The 21,278-nt window shown below is 36.4% G+C and overlaps 1 protein-coding gene across 1 annotated transcript in view; it reads right to left on the bottom strand.

The window, feature by feature from the left end:
* KCTD5 (potassium channel tetramerization domain containing 5) overlaps positions 1–21,278 on the bottom strand; it is a 36,764-nt gene that overhangs the window by 7,513 nt on the left and 7,973 nt on the right. Inside the window, exons 2-5 of the mRNA XM_067306118.1 lie at positions 19,449–19,557; positions 18,229–18,320; positions 16,397–16,492; positions 7,123–7,248 (exon numbers count right to left, since the gene is read on the bottom strand). Coding sequence (XP_067162219.1) covers positions 7,123–7,248; positions 16,397–16,492; positions 18,229–18,320; positions 19,449–19,557 — 423 coding nt within the window. The remainder of the gene's footprint in view (positions 1–7,122; positions 7,249–16,396; positions 16,493–18,228; positions 18,321–19,448; positions 19,558–21,278) is intronic.

Here is a 21,278-nt window from a genome sequence, read left to right as displayed (position 1 = left end):
TGCCCCTGAAAAAAACAGGAATCCTTGTCTACAGCATCTTACAACATGGAAGGCCACCTATCCTACTTCCACCTGGACTATTTTTGCCTTTTCTATTTCAATTCTCTTCAGTTTCTCCAGTGAGGAAAGGATCCAAGTCTTAGGACTGACTGCTGACTAGCAACCATGTTTCTAGTCTTGCTACTCTAAACTGAATGGCCATCAGCAATAATGAGGTTAACTCTAAGGCTGTTTAGTACTAAAGCGAAGCTTGTAAGCAAACTATAGAACAAATCATGACAGTAGCCAAAAAAAGACTAAGCAAAGCTCCAAATATACTGAGCACAAGCACTGAACAACATTCACCAGTAAGTGAAATTATCTCTAACGACACTTCATTGTCTTTTGTTTCTTGGCTGTTTTCCTGATGTTAGGGAAGGGCTCTTGATTTCAAAAGCTGAAAGAAAGCAAAGGCACGATCCCCAAGAAAGGGCCACAGCTGTCTTCAGTGTAGAATTTCCTTCTATGGAGATTATCGTGCAGTTTCATATTAAGACAAACACCTTATGCTAATACTCAGTAGTACATTCCATCCCAAAGGATCCACAGAGTCTGACAGTACACACAAACTCTTCAATCTTTGAGGCCGTAAGGTAAAAATTAGCAACCACTTAGTGTGGCAGTTTCACATAGTTTTAAATGAAAAGGTCTAGGTTTTTGGTTTCTTTTTAGTATTGCTAAATTGTTGATAATTTAATCCTATCAGCCCTATTAGTCATCAAGCCTAGTAAGTCTTTCACAGGGACTGTAGTCAAGTAGGGTATCTCCCACTCTGCACAACTCTATGGGATTTTTCGAGGACTGAAGTTCATGAAGACCCTGTCACCATTTGTATGCCTCAGAAACATTTGAGTACTAACTTCCAAAAAAATCCACTTTATCCCTTGCCTTTCCTGCAGTATCTGGATTTTACTTTGTAGCTAGGAACTTCTTTGTCATTTCATAATCACTACTATTATTATTCACAAGTTATGAGACCAGACAACATTGCAGCTGCTTTGATAAAGTTCCAAATACAGAAAGATGTTTTGATGGACTGTGAAATGCTTTAAGGCATGTATTGCATGCCAACATTGCTTATTTCATGAAGAGAATTTGCTGTGTGCACTAAATGACAAGCATTTTGTATAAAATTGTAGGAAAAATACAAGTGAATTCTATGAAGAAAAGCCAGGCATGGAAAACTTCTCAGTAACTGCTAGTATAAATACATTCAAAAGGGATTAGACAAACTTACAGAAGATAGTGCCATTGATACCTATTTAATACAATGATCTGGATACAGGTTTGAAGCCAAAATTCCTAAATTGCTGTTTGCTGGGAGAACTATATCAGGAATTAATTTGATAAATGCTTCACACTTGAACTCTTTCCTTGAATATTTGTAGTTGGCCATAGCTGAGAACAATGTATTGGCGTAGATGTCCATATAGTTGATAACACTGACATAACAAATAGAGTTGGTAAGTGAAACGGCCACCAAGAGAAGCAAAAACATGGCTGAAGCAAGTAATGATTATTGTCTCTCTTTTGCAATTTAAAATTCATCCTTTTTTCCTGAGAAAAATGTAAGATGACTATTCCTGAAAACACTAGAGGTTTATTGGACAAGAATGTTGAGAGAAGATGTCTCAACACTTTCAGATGTCACTAACATCTGAAAATAGTTATGGCAGGTCTCCTCCTAAACTGCCAGTATCTAGGACTGAGCAGTATGGTCTTTCTTTTTTTCCCTTTTCCCTTTTCTTTTTTAAATCTTTTCCTCAAAGCTCTGGAGCAGAACCAGGCACCAAAGAAGTTTTCATCTGAGAATGTGCTCTATTAGCTGAACGGAGGCCTTCATTGATAATGTTCCTCTGTCCTTAAAATTTTAGACCTTTTGTCTTCAGAATTTTCTTTCTTTCCATCTTTCTGTTCTGCTTTCCTTCCAGGTGCAGTAAGTCCAAAGTTGACTTAGAAAAGCTCACAGAGTGGAATAAACTCTCAGATCCTAAGAGCCTGAGTGCAACTGCTTTTTAGAGAAGCAGAGCATGAGAATATTTCCTCCCACTCAGAATAAATTTGTTGCTAATCAAATAGCTTCTTAAGAGACTGTCCCTTTGTCAGGCAGCCTAGGAATCTTGCATTCAATTCCAGGACAGGGCCAGTTTATTTTTTTCCAATAAAGGTTCAGATTCGCACCCTTCCTTGCAGCCATTCCTGAAGACTGGACAAAAGAGCATACTTTACCCCAGAGTAGTTTCTGTTAGTACTTGTTAAGACAATAATTTAGTTTTTTCTCCAACTGTGTTGAGAAAACACTTCAGAGATAAGTACAGGGTTGCATTTACAGGAAAAAAAAAGTGTACAGATAAGAAGCTGAAGCTCAGTCTCATGCAATTACAAGTATATAGAATGTATATGGATTCCAGTCACTATCTGCACATCATACCATTGAACATTCAGTGCTAAGTTATCTTCCAGAAATTGGGTAGCAGGATAGACAAGAGCAGTGCTTGTAGGCACTTTAGGAAAAAGTTGTGAAAGTTCTTTCTGATGCTACTTTAAAGGTCACAGCTAGAAAATCATAGAAGTACCTTGATCTTCAATAAGATGTCTAACTTCTTGACTATGGTGGAAAAAGACCTGCTCCCTCTCCAAAGATGGAGTTTCCTATGATACATATAACTGTAAAGATCAAATCATTTGCTTATATTTGCAAGGCCTTGATTTGAAAACCAGAAGATATTTTGATATAGCAATAACAAGTCAAAAATTATCAGATAAGACTTTTGACTATGCTGCACTTTATGTTTATTTATCGTCAAATCAGACATTTACTGAAAATTTATGCTGCAGGTTATCAGATGCCCCAAACATAAATATTTGACAGAAAAGGTGGTGCAAAGAAAATAAAAATGAAAAACAATTTTGATCAAAAAGCATTTCCCCCCCAGAAACTGCATGAAGCACTTTTCTTCTCAGCATAGCTTTAAAAGACCTGATCACAATACAACTGATAACAGCAGCATGACTTAGTCTGTCAAATAAGCAACATCCAAAGTAGGTATTCTGTCATTGCTAACTGTGCCGCAACTATAACCACAAACAAATACACCACCAGGACTAGCCAACGGACAGCACTAGTGGGGTAGGGATTGGATGGGGCTGAAAAAAAGCATGTGGGTAAAATCCTAGGGCAGCTAGTGCTCACCATGACATTTACACTTAATCTGAGTCATTCATATCGTAATCCGTCTCTTCATCCTCACTCTGAGTGGCATGCAGCATGCAGCAAGTATAGAGAAAGGAAAGGAAAAGAAAAGATTGTAAGTGAGTCAGAGCTGCAACGAAGTACAGTCCACTTACACTTGACGCAATTGGGGTGACACTTATTTATTTTTAACCTGGACACCCACTCTTCATAAGAAAATAATATAGCAGACAATTTCAAGCAGAAACATTATAAAATGCATGAAATTTTCCGTTCCCAAATGTCCTAAAGTCAGCAGACAGAAGCCAATAGTGCCAAATAACATAATGCAGGGACCATAGAGACAATTTAAACATAACTGTAAAGCTGGCACCTTAACTGTGTTTCCTCTACACAGATGTGGAAGGATAGCACTTGGGAACATAACTTTGGATGCAGGCATTATGAATAGGCCTTGGTCATTCCTCCCAAGAGTGGCAGGTCAATAAAGTGGTATGAAAGAGAAGAATGCTCTTGGGAACACAGGTTGTCCTTCTGTAGTGCCATGGCTACTAGTAGAAGCCACTGAAATGCTTTAAGTCAGTGCCTCAGAGGGGTTAATTTCCTTCTCTTGGGTTTATTAGAAAGTTCGAGAAAGCCAACTACTAATAGAAGAACTAAGAAAGGCAGGGTGCTTAAATACACTGTAAGCTTGATATCTGGGGAATGCTGTAACAAATTGTTTTGGTTGTGATTTTTTTCGATGAATTTTGACCAGATATTTTCCTAAAAATGGAAATTGAAGAGTTTATTAATCTAAAACAAGAATATGCAGAAACAGCATGAAATACATTCTGAATAAAAACATAAATGCTGAAGAATGGATATGACATGAAAAAACATATTTTATACAAGATCTGTGCCTAAAGCCCTTGCAAAAACAGACGTTTCACTTACTAATTAATCAGAAATTATTCAAGCTTAAAGTCAGTCAGGCTTATTCCTGTATGACAATCAGGTTAGTTGCGTTTTAGAGATCTAAATTGAACAATGGCCTTTTCCTGTTTTTCTTTTCTTTTTTTTTAATTTACTTACCACTAATATCTCAAAGCATAGCATATTTTCTGCTATTTTATTGCTATATTTTACATCAGCAAAATCACTTATCATGATTGTATTGCTATGCTTTAAGTTCACCAATGTATAGTTCAGTTAAGTAGTGTACAGGTTTGAGAGACAGTAAAGACTGCACAGATCCATCACGGTGGAAGATTCTGATTACTTTGGTATCCTACGTTTCAAAGTTTTAATTGCTACCATTTCCCTGTGCTAACCTACATAGTCAAACTGTTTTCCAAAAAAGAAAACACAAGAGAAAAATCTCTTGGAAGGAATGAAGGTGAAGTTTGATTAGATGGTCTACTCAGAAAATGCTTTTTCCTGTTTTGAAAGTCTAGTACTATTAATTGAAATACCGGTATCTGGTGATATACACAGAATAATGCGTTCTCATAATAGGAATGATTTCAGAAGCCATGGCAAAGTCTTCCTAACTATTACTTTTGCAGCAGATTGGGTTAGAGACACCAACAAACCGCTAGTACATAATTTTTACTGAGACACATTTCAATTTTAATCATGTGATGTTCATGAAGACCAATTCAGACACTAGTAAACAGATTACAGACTGGAGAATTAAAGTTGGCTAAGCAGGAAACTACCGAGACAAGGTAGGTTCAAGGATCAGTCAAGATTCCTGATCACAACTGTCAGAAACCTCTCAATCAAAAAGGTATTCCCCCCCCCCCAGCATGATATATACCTACAAAATAAAGGATCTATTAAATACACAATACATCAAACATGATTCTTCAAGTGTCCCCAACTCTTCTTCAGAGCATCCCTTTAAGACATTCTCTCTATTAATGCAGCTGATGGGCAAACTTACACATTGAAGATTCCAGTAAGTTATTTTTTCAAAATTAACTCCTGTGTTTTGGTGTCATCCACACACTGTTAAAGAGATTCTCAATGTTATACTTCCAAATGGTATATAACCAGCCAATGTCTGGGGATAATTTCATCCATTTGCTTTCTAAGGTGACTCTCATGGTATCACAAAGAACTTCACAGTCTAATGCATTTTCTCAAACTTTGTAGAAGTGCAACCCTTTTAGTACTTTTGTTCTCACATGACCCTCCTTTCTGCCGCCTTACCTCTCTCCCTGCCCTCCCTTGAAAAACAGCCTCCAGGTATTTCTCTTTGAAAACCAAACACTTCAATTTACAGCTAGCAGGTTGCTTATAAAGAAACAGTTTATATTAATACCATACACAGTTCCAGCTAAGCTTGACCTTTGAATATACCACTATCTCATTTACCACTTCTTTGCTGAGATAGCAGCAGTGCAGTTCCTCTGGCCTTAGGGAGTGAAAAGCAGCTACAATTACTGGTTGCAAAAGTCTCCATTAGATAGGAAACTGCTTATTGTCATTAATTACTAGCAACAGCTCAATTCTTCCAGGGCAGGAGGAGTGAGTGTTTATACCTGCAACTAAAGATTAACACTAGTTCTTATTCTTCACCCTGGTCAAAAAGATTTACTACAATTCCTGATCAAGATGTATATTACATTCAAGAATTACATTTTTTATTTCAGGTACATATCCCAGTCCTGAACTATTACTATACACGTCTAACTTGTCAACTTTTCAGTTTTCCTGAAGCATCATAGCAAAAGGCAGACCTTGTCTAGGGTTTTAGAAAAACAGTACCATGTCTTACCCAGGTTCACTGTTTATCTTTGATTAAATTAATCATTTGTAACTTTTTGGAAGATTTATCTTAACTGTGACAAAACAGCAGAAAACGATTATTTCACTAAGAATCCAACATAAAGCCTTGAGTATTTTTATAGTTTCATTTGCAAGAGAGCAGCATAACCAAGTTACAAGCCACAGAAAATAGTGAAGTGGTTACAGTACACTTGGGGGCCCAGTATCAAGACGCAGATCACTTTTTAGCATTATTTATCTTTTGAACTTCAAGATTTGTTTCTTAGAAGGTGATTCTTGAAAATGCAATCCTTGATGTTTAACCAGTTGCTTCTCATTTGAACATACTAAATTAAAAGTTTTTAAGCCAACTATAGAAGTAGCCAATTTGTCTGTAGCCATCTCCTCACAAAAGGCAACAGTACCATGATAGAAACTGTTTGATACACATGGAAGAGAAGAACAGTATAATTCACTTACATATATAACTAGTCAAACTTATTACAGACCTATATAACTAGTCAAACTTATTACAGTTCAATTGTGTCTTTTTTTTTAATCTTTTCCTTGTACAAACGCTGAAAGATAAATTGCACCCATTACAATCTCTTCGTAAAGCTGGTTACAGCAAGAAAAGAGAACTAGGTGGAAACCTGAAAATAATAAGCAAACAAATAGCTTCATTTAAGAGGAATATATCTTATAACATATTGCAGAGGACTATATTTTTCAGAAGGAGCATATTACATCCACATTCTTGATAGTGAGAATTCTTCAGTTGAGCTCAAGCAAGAGAAACGGTTTTCAACTGTATCAGTGGCAGAAAGAGAAATCTTTCAAATGTGTGAGAAATGAAATATAGATTCTCAAATGTAAACAGCAAATGTTTACTAGTACTCAAACAACATGACAGATATCAGAAACAGTACAGAGTAGTCCATTTAAAGATCCTATTTTATATGTACAACAAATGCATGTTGGCTGCACCATTTATGTTCTTTTGTACAATGAACAGGGAATCATTATTCCTCGAGGAGAGGAAGAAGGCAAGTAATGGTCCAAAAGAAAGCATGACTTAGCCAAGTCCACCTGCTTTAATACCATTCATTTCTTTACTCCAGTGTCCAGTAACTTACCTTTGCTTTTTCACTGGGTTCACTAGTTGTGCCATAGGGAGTGTTATGCAATTCTTTTGAAACAACACACAGAAATTCAGCCTGATCTTCATTGCCATAGTTATAGGAAGAACCAATACTAACCAGCTGAAAGAAGAAAAAAAGTCAATTGGATTTCCACATAAAATAATTTCCATCAATCATCATCATCAACACAAACACCCCTCACTCTTCAGACTGTTGGCTGTGCCTGAAGCATGGTTCTCCACTTTAATGCAAATACATTTTAATATTGACAAATACACTGACATTCTGATGATAAAATAGACGTAGCTTATTTTTGTAGACATTTACAAATTGAATGGCTTAAGGTTATGATTACACTGTCAAAGAAAAGGCTACAGAGGTAGGCCAGCGGAGAAGCAGCCTGTGTCCTGTTATTTATTAGAAACCTTCCTGTCCTCCAAAGTTAATTTTTAAAAAGTCTGTACGTGGTGTCTGTGTGGCATGATTTAACATGTAAATGGCTGCATGCAGGAAGCACTCTAGCCTGAAGGGACACCTACCACTTTACTTATGGAATGATGGTCCTTCTATTAAAACGTATTTTGAGCGGATGAAGCTGAATTCTGCATTTGACTGGAAAACAGCAAGACACAGCATGGTGGTACACTAAGACTAACATTCGAAATTCATGTGCACTCCTACAGGGAAGTTAATTAAAGAAGCATTACAAGCAGAAGCCATGTATAATGAAATGTGACTTATTTACAAGCCTCTAGAAGTCTCAATATTGAATGACGACAATTTACTGAGAAAGAAGTATATGCTCAACATCAGTATTACCTCATATACAGCATGTTTATCAAATGGTAGAAGTTTTATATAACTTTTCTTACCTTACACACAGTACACTTGCCTAATGCTAGAAGTTTTACATAGCCTGCCTTTCCCAGCCAGAATCAATTCGGATGTAGCTAGCTTAGTTTTTTAAAAGGTTTATTTCAAAAGCATGACAAGATTATGTATGGTATTGTAATTACTGACACAGATCAAGGACCTAAACACAGGGACACAAGGACACAGTGCATCTAAATGTCATTACCACAACTATACTAAATCTACCTACCAAGCCACCACAGACATGTGATAAGGTTGTTCTATTCCCCGGTCTTCAATTCATATACTGATTTTCAACCCCCTTATGACAGAAGTTATTAGTCCCAAATCCAGATCACTCATCAGTCTCTATTACATTATTACTGTGCCCTGATTATAGGCCCATAGAAAAAGCTCAACTTGTTTTTTTAGGGCAGCAGCATTTGAAGCAGTCTATGGTTCTCTGTCTAAAAGCAAACTGCATACTTACATCAGCCTAACAGAGCTAAAAAGAGTAAAAGACTTGTTAAAGCAAGGAAGGTGTAGCCAAGATGGAATCTTGCTCTACTTGTGCAAGATACTTGAGGGATAAGACTATTTCTCCAACAAAAGCAGAGGGTATATCAAGGTTAAAAACAGCTTCCATGCAGCATTGTCATGAGAGAATAAAGCCTCACTGTACTTTAAAGAGGAGATAAGCCAGAGATGCTCAGATGATACAATACTATGGTAAGACAGCCACACAAGCATCTCGACGGATGGATACAGACAGCGTCTACAAAGAGCAGCAGGCACTATGCCTACACAATGAACCAACTTGATGCCAGTTCTAGGCAATGTCAAAGTTTTCAGACCTGGATGGTTTTACAGTATCCCTAATATCAGGCTTAGGTCCCACTCTTCATGGCCCAGCCTCTACTCCTAGTGTATCCTGCTTAGTGCTACAGCAATGCTATTTGCAAGGCCTCTCTTGTTAAGCAGGGGGAAGTAAGAGTTGTTGGAAGGAAAGCTGAATACTTTGCAGTCTCCACCATAATATATTTGTCTGATACGAAATCACAAACCCCATAAAATAACACAGTTGCTTAGTTGCACAAAATGGACTAAGAAAGTCTACCCTGGGCTGAGAAGCCATCCCAGAATTACTTCATTTATAGAGGTGATTTGTTGATTCTCTTCCTTATCAGCAAAAAGTATTGTACACAAATTTTCAGAAAAAAAGCTGCTAAGTTGGCTCTAAGCCTGTTAAAGCAGCACAAAATTTAGACTATGTATTATATAGCAATTACCAAGTATATAATACAAATACAGTAACTACTTCAATTTTTGAGGAGAAATGTAAGGAATATTTTAAACAGTATTTTTAACCCACTTAAAAGCCAAAAAACATTAAAAGAAGTTGGATACATGTTTAAATAAACCCTACAAAATTTACCTTCTCTGGAGGGAAATTTGAAAAATAAAATTCAAGCATATGATTTTAGTATACAGTCAACTTTCTTCTTGCAAAATGGCAAGAACTGGATAACAGATAAACTATGGTAACAACTGTAGTAATTATCCTACCAGAAGGAGGAAAGATTTGACTTCACTCATTGACACTCAACACAAATAAACAATCTCTCCATAAACAGATGTGAAACAAGCCGCTAACATCAGCCAGATCATGAACCTGGTTTAACAAGGATATGTCTTCAGTACATAGCTACTTAAAATCCCCCATTCATGCTTTAGTTGACCTTTTGGACATGATTCTTTTTATGAGACATGATAGACTGACTATTTGTTAGCTAGCAGGACAAAAACTACTGATTTTTCTGCCTGCAGTAAGTCTGGATGACTTTTTTGCCATTATTAATCAATTGGTGCATTTCAAGATAAAGTTTCCTTTGTAATGTTAAATATCATTTCTTCAAAACTCAGCTGCACTATACTGTTGTAAACAATTCCGTATGTCTGCCACCGAGAATGTATTATTTGTATAGTGTCAGTAGTATGCTAGAAACTTTGTCATAGCTTCTTGAGATGCATCAGCAGCAGTAAGAGGAAGGGTGGAAAAGAAACAATGGAAAATGGTTGCAGATTAGAACTGAACTGTAGTGCCAGAAAATATGATTAGAAATAAAGCAATATTATGCATTGGTATTCCAAAAGTCATCTCAGCATTCCCAGTACTGGTAGCCACACTTTAAAAAGGATGCTGGAAAACTGGAAGTTGTTGTTAATTAATTAAAACACAGAAGGAAATCAGAGTAATCTGAGGTCTGTATGTAAAACATGCATTATAATGAACAGCAAGAGGTTTTCAGGTTATCCAGCCCAGTGTTTCTCAAACTTTTGGAAAGTACAAACCTTTTTTGGCTCACGGGGCCTAAACAGCAAAGAGTTCTAATGACCAAGAACTTAAGGAGAAAAAAAAAAGGATATTTTCATAGATTTCAATGCTATTTATATGTATTTTGCTTTTTTATTTCTATGATTTGTTTCATTATACTTTTTACCAACACATTGTGATCCTGCTTGAGGCCCCTGTGAGCCCCAATAGGGTCATAACTGAGCATAGGAAAAATGTCAGTGTTAAATATCACAGAAAATTAAAATTCACTTGATCAAGATCTATTCTTTGTGTAGAATAAGGCTGCTGACACTAGTAGGCTGTCAGCTGCAACTAACAAAGGCAGGGATGGATTTCTGTTTATTAACAGAAATAGAGTTATTTGCATTACATTGAAGACAGAAATGACAAGAGGGAAGCTCCTGTCCCATAAAGCTTGAAAGGGCAAAAGAAAAAAAAACTGGCGTAAGTAATGGTGGACAGAGACCACCTGATGCCTAGATATGGTCAGACTTGTTTTCAAGGAAGAAAAGAGTTAATAATGATTTGAGGGACAATAATGAAGTAACTTTCTGAAGAACTTTTCCTGAGTCTGCAGGTCTCTAAGAAAAAAAAAGCTTTTTAAAAATTGTTTAGAAAAAGCAGATGATAAAATTGGTATAGCTGACAAAATAGTTCAACTACAAGTAAATCACTCCTGCATCAAGTTATTCAATGGCAGCAGAATATATGAATCGCTTCCAGTCTTAAATCAATGACTGCACACCAAAAATATCCCTATGAACAGGCTATATCTGGACAAAACAGTTGGTGTCTCACCTTACTTCTAAAGTGAACAAATCTCATGCCTACCTGAATGCCAGAGATAGGTCTCAAAACCAGCTGCATTTCAATAGCTTTTCTGTACAGAATTGCTATACTGGTATAATGATATTGATTCAGAATCTATATAGCACATTTACAGGACAAAATTAGTAATAGTACTGCCATCACAGATAACCATTCCAACTTGCACAAGCAATGTGTTGCCTACCTGCCTATGTCGTCTTACCACAGGAGTTATTTATATTAACTATCCCTTCTACTTTGTGACTATCAATTTCCTTCCTTCTGTGGTGGTCTGATTCTCAAACCAGGGAAAACTCATAAAAATTATTCTCAACTTCTATTTAGCTTAGATTATTACTGCTTTTATTTCAGACCTGGAGAACTGCTTGTACATTGCAAAGCTCATCTTTTTTATTATACTAACAGTTGACCAAATGAAAGAAATTAGTTCTCTCCTCAAATTTCTTACAGGATCAAGTTGTATAATATAAGAATAGCCTCCACTCCTTTTAGATTTATATTGTGTTCATTCCACTGCCTTTTCAAAGGGTTTGTAAAAGGCTATTAAAATACATACACATCAGCCTTTAAACTTAGCACTGATGACTGACAGCGGGACTGCAAGCATATTGATTTCAGGCCTCTTAAGGATGAAATTTATCAATTGTCAGACCTCAACTGTAAGAGGAAGGAAAGTTTATTCCTTTCCAGAATCTTACAGATTTTATACTGCCTTCATTTATTCACTGCCTTCCCCCATCTCCCATTTCATTACTTTGAATTTTACTTTGTGCTCTCTAGGACAACATCATGGTGTCTGTACCCCAGGCATCCTTAGCAATAGCCCAGGTACCCTTCTCAGTTCCCAGAAGCTGGCAAAACCAGTGCATTAAATCCACATTCTGAATGTTACCTATACGACTGCAAGAAATAGATACTGCTTAGTGCCTTGAAAGTAGATTCTGGAATATACTTAGGCAGCAGTCTAGGTTTAAAATTTAGAATTGCATGATTAAGTGACCATGTAAACTTGCAGGCAAGTTTCTGCTCATACAGCCACTTTACTGACATGTTATCTTAATGATGTTACACTAGTTTCTCAGACTGAAAAAACATTTAGCAAGGAAAAGAACAAGTTTTCTCCAAGTATTTTACTGATGAAAAATACTACAGAACACCAGGTTCCCAAACAGATGCACATAAGCCACTTCAAAATGAAGCACAGCAAGGTAAAGAAATGGGAACTGCTTCCAGTGTTACTGCCTAGCAAAAACAAACCTCCCAAACTCTCGAACGATGGGAAGGAACACAGCAATTTAAAAAGCAGTAACTTGGTGGTGAGGGGAACGTGAAAGATGAGATAGCCTAAAGAACAAATAGGTGAACTTACTATTCTTCATTAGGATTTCAAGAAAGTTTCCCAAGAAAAAGAACAGGACATTTCCTCCTCTTGATAAGGGTTTTAAAACTAACTACAGTTTTTGTTCTCCCCTCCCTCCTCTGCCTTTTCAGAAATAGAGAACTTGGGAGTCAAAATTTAACTGATTATTAGATGTATGAAATGTATTCAAACTGGAACAACAATTAACAGAAATGTCTTTTTCTGAATTCAGTGAACTCAGAGCTTTATTTGCAGAGCTCCTGATGTTTAAATTGTACATCTTTTACTCAACAAGTATGGATCAAAGGCTGTTAACTTTGGAGGAAGATGTAAGAAGATAAAAATTCTTCTTAAGAAAAAACTTTGACTCAAAAGTTTAAATAACTAGGATTTTTTTTTAACAATATGAACATTCATGATGTGTAATGAAATAATATGAATATAAATAAAAGCCAGTCACAAATACACACAAACTACTATGTGCTGTACACCCAGGAAAATAGTGGAATGATTTGAAAGCAGCAGAAATGCAAGGAGGCCAAGCATATTGGTGTGAGGGCAAAAAGAACGGTGTGACACACCTCACTGCAGCATTTCTGGAAGCATCTCTCTTCCCCTTTCACTTCCCGTGACACTATCAGCAGATACTCTGACTGCTGGGCCCGACCACAGCCATACTGGGAACCTATACTGACAAGCTGGAATAACCAATCAGAGCAAAACACAAAAAGAAACCTTTGTAAAGCTGAAGTACATAACCATTACCCAAATTGTACAAATAACAGATGAGCTCAAACGTTCAGATAACATTTACTTGCCACTAGAACAGATTGCTGTCAAGCTATAACTTTAATTCCAACATACTTAAATTTTATAGAGGCAGTCGCAAAGCCCTTTGTAATTTCAAGGCAAGTTAGAGTTACTGATTGTAAATCAGAAAACTCCCAATACTGTTGTAGAATTGCCAACTATTCTGAAAAAATCTAAACAAAGTTTCTTGTATTATGAAAGTGAGAGCACTATTTTCCTGTCATATACACCAATTGCAGAAGGTAACATGTAGATATAAGACTAGAAGATGTTACGTAAAGCACTGAATCCAGTATAGACATGGAAGAACTTTGTCTTGTTCCAGATGTTGGTATAGAAAATATGGCTATGGAAACATACGAAGTCAATTAGAAGAAAAAGTTGAGAGTTTATAAACTGGTTTTAAAAGGGGTAATTTACGGAAGAATCAAGAGACCTGTAGTGTAAAAAATTGTCTGTCTTGTTCCCATGAAAATCAGTACCAAGAACTTTGTTCATAATTGCCAAATATCTAGTAATTCAGAAGCTCAGAACAATCTTAGCTAAATTTCTTAGCTTCTCATTACAAAAAGTGTTTTATCTTAATAATACATTGCAATGCCTAACCCAAATTAAAGCACAGCCTGCCAGTGCACTTGAGAAAGATCAGAGCTTTAAATTAAGAACTAGACAACAATTGCCTATACAGAGTAAACTGAAGATTACCGATGATGAAAAGGCTCACGATCAGTAAAGTTATTTATATTCTGCTATTGTTATGTGAATAATTTTGAAGGGAGCAGCTAAATACTGTCCTCCTCATGTAGTAAATCTATTTAAGGCAGCATTGTGGTGCCAGACTCAGGCTACATTAATCATTAAATTTACATGACTTTACATGACAAGCCTCTCTAAAGCCTTTGCATTTAGAAATTTTGTAAAGCCCAAAGTTTCTTATTATGCAGTAATGCCAAAATTTTTTTTTTTTTTGCCTGAAGAGGTAACAATTTAAGCTAAAATCATCTACAGAATAACTCAGTGAAATAACGAAAGTGGGGCAGTACAACCACTTTTAAGTACTTTGCTCTAATGGAGAACACTTCTTCGGGGTAGTTTTTGGACTGAAACTGATATATAACTGTAGTTTGCTAGCATTGCTTTCACTCATTTATCTTCTCTGGAAAAGTGCATCAATGCATCCTCATAAGTCTATCAGTTGTTTAACACTTTCCTGTTTAATTATCACATCCAATTGTTTTTAAGAGAAAATTTTCAAATGTTCTAAGGGAAAGAAACATTTTTTATCAAAATCAACCACTGCAACATGTTACATGGGGCACAGAGCACAAGGACTCTCAACCCACAGAAATAGTGCTTCTCTGAGAAAGTAGGTAACTTCTGTCCCAGCAGGGATATATATACAGCATGGTAGGTGCCATCCCCAAAACTGCTTCTGGAGCATGCTTCTTAGTAAGACAGCTCTATTTAGAAAAAAGCACGACAGAAATGCTACAGTGTTCTCAAATCTTAACAACAAAACTGTTTGGATTACACCAAATATTATAATCATGTTGCAAGTGAATGATGTCTACTAAAAGCAGGTCTGCAATACAACCAAAGCAGAGAATGGCCTAGGCGGAGGTAATGAAGTTGAATAATAAGGGACCATACATCTGTTGTGTCTATCAACCTCAAACTGCATGCCCAAGCGAGAACAATGGGGGGAAGAGAGAGCAGGGAGAAAGCTGGATGAAACAAGGAGATAGTGTACAAAAAAAGAAAAATCACTGGAATTTTCCCAAAATACAATTTCTAAAAGAGATTATAATGGTTCTTTCTACAGTTGCACTGTCAAAGCAGTATTGCTCCCAAATACAATATTCCCAAAGAATACAAGGTTTTAGGACAGGTAAAAGTTACAGTACCATCTAATCAGTTAACAAGTGAAGAACCTGTATTTGTAATGAAAGCTGATTTCTCATGACTAAGAAGAATGCCCAGGAAACTTTGTCAATGCACTGGTCAAAAAACAGTCATGTGGATTAAGCGAGAGCTTTTTTCAGTGACCTAAACAACTTTCAGCTTCTAGCATGCCAAATGGTTCTTTAATACTTGAGCCACAGAACTGAAGCACGAGAAGTTTTCTGGGTACCGGGGCAGTTTATTTGATCATGGCCTTCTCTATGACATGAGCCCCTTACACATTCCACCGAATAAAAACAAAATGCTCTCATAGGTGTCTCTGCTATATTTTTTTTAAATATTACTTTGTGGTGTTATTGGGGGAAGACTGCACAGGACAAAAGCCTTGTGTTCATTCCAAACTCTCCTACCAGAGAGGCACCAGACACTGAGAACAATATTTGTTGAGCACTTCTGTTTCACTCTAGAGTTAACAGATTCATTGATCCAATGCAATTTAGATATTCTGATAGGTTATGAACACGAAGGATGAAGATGCCATGTAGCTAGTTTCTTATTTACAGTGATTATCAAAGATAGTAACAGAAAGGTTTTCTTGTAATCTTACAATTTATTCTTCAATATACACTCAAACATATTTTTATGCCGTGCAGAGAAGGGAAACATTCACATAGCTCACATCCATCCAGCTTCACAGTTGCACTTGTTAGTTACTCCCTCTGATGGGTATCAGTCTTTTTCCTGAAGAGCCATTGTTTGGGCCTAACAAACATTTATCTCCCAAGATCCTCTCTTTTTCCTAGAGGTCTTTATATCTGACCTACCATTAGTATAAACTCATAATAGGGGGGTCCAGACTTTTGGTTTATTCAGCTTTCAAATGTTCCCTTGTAAATCCTGAAGAATTACATTTGAAACATGCTGTTGGTGTTTTTATAGAAAGTCATCTCAGTCTAGCTCCAGGAGAACAACAGATTCTGTGTTTTCTGACAAACAAACCTACAGATATCAGATTTTAATTTAACTGTGTATTTTTATCTGTCCAGTTTCTGATAATGATTGCACTTAAAAAGAAGCACGGAATTGACTTTCTACTCCTCTTTCCAATCATAACTGAATTTTTAGAAGACTTTGTAATTAAATCCTGTATGTTTTGTTACCTGTTCAAATTTCCAGCCATCAGACATTGTGGAGACCATTTGAGTGAGTTCCTCTTCCTGGCACTGCAGCACCCTGTACACGTGTTTGACTGGCACCTTCAGAAAAAAATATAAGATGCTCAATACGGCATGGAATTCACTATCTGTGTAACTTGTCTGAAATCTCCCTCATTCTATAGAAATAGTAAGCAGCAACACCTTGAAGACCACAAGATCAGTGGCCACTTGTCCTTTAGCTATGTCAGTGTTATGTTTTAGGTCCACAACTCCTTTCTTAATTCTGGGTTCAGACTCTGGCAAAGGCATACCTAATCTGTAGGCCCAGAATTTATCTTGAAATAAACTGCAGCTAGGAACGTTTTTTCGCCGATTCTTCTCTCTCTTTTTTTTTAATTATTATTATTTTAACTTGTGGAAATGTGATCTGTTCAGAATGATATTACAAAGATTCAAATACAGTAATGCTGCATGAATGTTTCAGGCATGAAAACAGCTAAGCTATGCAAATATGCTGGTACTCAAAATAAATATACTCATCAGTAATAACATAATAATCTTAAGACTTATCCATAAAGAGCTGACCTTCCTACAGTGTTCCAGAAAGTTCAGACATAGTGTCTGCAAAGTAGCAAACCACATCATTAACATAGGGATTCACTAAAAAACAAAACAAAACAAAAAAGCAAATCTCAAAATTCAAGGCTGGTTATACAGAGGCCCACCTAATTTTATGGACTGTCTGACCATATTCCAAAATCTCTTTATGTCCCTGCCAAACCTTCCCCTCCAAAGCAATGAATAAGTAGGACTATGTCAGCTGAAACCCTTTTAGAAAATGCTGTCAGAGCAACACTGCTACCCCATGACCCAGTCTCAAGAGAAATTTGGCAACAATAACAGTTTGTAGTATCTTCATGAGGACCCAGTTACCAGAGAAAGCCAGAGTAGCAGAGTTAGAGAACCATCACAAACTTGGATACTTTCCTTAATTAACAGTTTCTCTGTTATATTCACTTTTATGAAGAAATAATCATGAGCTGATTTGAGAAGAGGCTGTGTCTTCTCAACTATAGGGCACCACAAATAAAGAAAGTAACTTTGCTACAAAAGTGTGTAACAGGAGCTAGAGAATGAAATAAACAAGCAAAAAAAAATGGATTAGAAGAGTGATTTGTACATACACTAACAACAGATTTGAAGAAGAGTTGAAAAGAAAATCTTGGGCCACTGCAATACACATAATAATGTTTTAACCTTTAATTTGTTCCTGATTCGGTTGCAGTCTAATGCTTTAAGATGTACCTGCTTCCCTTGGGAAGCTGCTTGAATGAGGCACACATCAAATGATCCTTCCTTCTAGAGAACAGTTTATTTTGGGTAAGAATGCTCCGATTGCTGAATTTATCCATTTCAACTCTGGATAAGACTTCAAAGACAGCAGTTATACTATAGCTAGGCAATCTCATCATATTCAGAGTATTTAAATATATATGAGAAAAATACACGCTACCCAAGCTGTTTTCTAAAATAACTATTTCCAGAAATAATACTATGACAGATTCCAATACAACTAGGCATTTTTGATCAATTCTTTAGAATGCTTTCAGATTTTGAAGAACTGGAACTACGTGCCTGTGCCCTTTGTAAACATGCTGGCATGTACTGAAGATTAAGAACATTAATCTTTGTGTGCTAATGGTTCCAGCTCAGCTTATGAAGGAGGCAGCCATTCAATGTCTTACCGGGGAAATGAGCAGTTAAGAAAAAAATGAAACTCACCCACTACTTCCTATAGAACAAATAATCAGAAGCACAGTAGAAAACAGCCTCACCTGTGAGATTTTGCTGTCTCTTTCTCTTATTTTGTCCTTTACCAGTTTTATTAGTGATGTGATGTTGTAGAATTCAGCCTCTTCCAGTACACCTAGTATGAGAACATTTTTGGAAAAGAAAGTGTAAACAAAGGTTCCAGGCCAAAACCACCAACTTGTTCCAGAGATCTCTATGGCTATAGGAAATGATTTATTTTGCCCTGCAAGTTGGATTCAGGCCCATATATTTCAAGGTTTAGGTCATTCTGAAGAACTGTCCTAAGAAAAGACTGAAGAAAACTGATACTATTTCACATACAGAATTAGAGTCAGGAAAGAGAGAAAAGGAGCAGAAATGCCATTCCACAGCAGACTGATGGACCATCATAGTTCAGATGCTGTCTCAGGCAGAAATGCTAAAGAAAAATCCAAATACTCCTACTGAAAAGCTCTGCAACGGCCAACGTGCAGAACATTTTTCTTCCTAGCTGTCATTTGAGATCTTACACCCTGAACAACATCTTAAAGATTTTGACTGCTGCAGCATACTACAGTCTGCACTGACTTACATGTTCAAGCCTTACCTGTCCTCCTTCACACATACTATGCGTTTAACAGTGCATATTCAAACTGTATTTCACATTACTGCCTGCTAATATTGTTAGACTCTATTTCTCTTTGATCAATTTCTTCAACATCTTATCAACACAAGTTTTCCTACCACATGGTTTAAAAGAGTCTTCCTCCATCAGAGTAAAACTGATGAATTGGAGCCAGAGAGGGAATAGCTGGGGGGAGAATTTACTCTTTGGCAGCATATTTCACACATCTGAACATCTCAGAACTTCACTTATTTTGCTTTATATCTTCTAAAGTTCGTTTTGCAGCCAGTATTCTTTTGCTTGAAGAGGACTGAAAGCAACTATTTCACAGGGTCAAACAGGAAAGATACAAGATTATATAATATAAGGCATCTGTCCACATGGCTGAATATTTATGTTCTGTTTCTAACTGGGGGCAGTGTCTGTGTTTTTGAAATCAAAATCATACTCAAGACCTTCAAATAACAGTATATAGTAGAACTGTACCATACCAATCAGCTCTGCCTGAAATTGATCGAAATGCTAAACTGATTAATATTTACCAACATGTGAGGTTTTGTGTTTTTTTTTTTTTGATTTGCAAAACTGTGAGAATAATGAGAAAGTGACAAAAAAGCAAGAGATTTAATAATGTCCTACCTTCCTCAGCTAGGTCCTTGTTAATAACCAGTTTCCCATGTCTGAGATAGTTCAGCACTGGCCCAAAGTAGGTCGGGTCTCTGTCTATTAAATAGGCACCTGTTTCATCCTATATTAAAAAACAAACAAACAAACAAACAAAAAACCCCACAAAACATACACACGCACAAACACAGCCAAAAAAGCACAATGATTTGAATGCCCAAGCAGGTGTTCAGATATAGGTACAATACTTAAAGTCAAATTTATTTAAGTCATCAAAAGGGATTCAACAATGTAGTTGTAAATATATTAGACTGGTCACTGAAAGAACTTATCACCTGCTGGACAACTTCTACCTGACCGATTCCCCCCTTATCAAGAGAATGAGCATGACTGAACAGGACAAAAAGGAACAGAGATAAGCTCTCTCTTATTAAAACACCCAACCGTTGTTAGTATGAAAGATTTAAGCAGTAAGTGAGAACACTGAAAATTAGGGTTAAAAGCAATACATAAAAGCAGGAAACTACCATTTGTTTGTAAACCTGAAGAATCAGAACAAAGACATTCCAGTGAGGTTCATACACTGGCTTTTTTTTTTTTTTTAATTAATTGAAACCTACCTTTTCTTTAACCTCAACATTTTGTTCTAAAATCTTTTGTTTCTGTCTTATCTCAGAAGTAAAAATACTAACAAGGTACTGAGAACAGCTGCATACCAAGCAATGGCTCTATGTGCATCTTCTAAATAAAAGTAAGGCGGAAGATGCAATTCCTACCTCACGCAGACAAAAAAAGAATAGATCAAACTGTAACTAATGCTCAGTTTACTGAAAGTATTGTAGCATTCTGTGGAATGCAGAATGCAGTTCAAGAAATTCTCCTACATACCTGATATTCTTGACAAGGAGATAGAGGAGCAAAACTGATATTTTCTATATAATTTGAAGTTTAAGTGTGAACATGTGTGATCAATGCAACGTTGGCATACCTTGTGTTGACTAGAATTCTAAGGAAGATGATTGGTAATGCAGATGTCTAACAGATCCACGAGTCCTTCCTACTATCCAGTGTATCAATAACAGTATTAATCCTTTAGTTCCTACAGTTTTACTGTAATAGATATCCTACAAATAAATACTGTAGAGTTGTGGCAGCACCCATAAAGATTTTTTTTTTTTAATATTCTAGTAAATTACAGGAGATACTAAACAGCCTCAATAGAAACAATCCTAGCTAAATTTGAATCATTCTCCCTAAGAGCTATATGTGATACTTGTTGTTCCACACAAAAAAATTCCCCTGACCCAATCCCTTGCATTTGGAAATTAATGCTGATATGTAAATGTTTGATTACTTAAACTGTGATACCTGAAAACTCTCCCTACTTAACACTATCTAAAGTTTTTAGTATGTCTCATTGGAAAAAAAAGACTGTGGATGTAATTTCAGGCACGCAGATCTAGTTTCTGGAAAGCTGTGTTTGTCTAATCAGGATTATCAAAAAACTAGACCACAACCAGAACTACCCCCTCCAAAAAATTTGTAATTACAAACTAAAGGTTTGACACTCTCAGAGGAGTACACAGTGCTATTTTAGAATAATTAAGCGAAGGGATGCTACATTTTATGTAAAATTAACTATTTTAATCTATGAAGATGTTCAAGAAAATGACTGCTAATGTATTAAAATGTGCTGTCAGTCAACCTACACTCAGAGCAGACAGTGCTTGATGAAGTCTAATCACAGTTTCTTCTATGAGCTGAACTCATGGTCTCACAGAAGTGAGACTATGTACCAAAAACAGTAGATATACCATTTTATGAATGTCATCTATTTTTAATATG

Source organism: Apteryx mantelli, chromosome 16, assembly GCF_036417845.1.
Source record: "Apteryx mantelli isolate bAptMan1 chromosome 16, bAptMan1.hap1, whole genome shotgun sequence".
NCBI lineage: Eukaryota > Metazoa > Chordata > Aves > Apterygiformes > Apterygidae > Apteryx > Apteryx mantelli.
The sequence above is the reverse complement of the archived record's forward strand: the minus strand, read 5'-3'. Positions and strand labels throughout refer to the sequence as shown.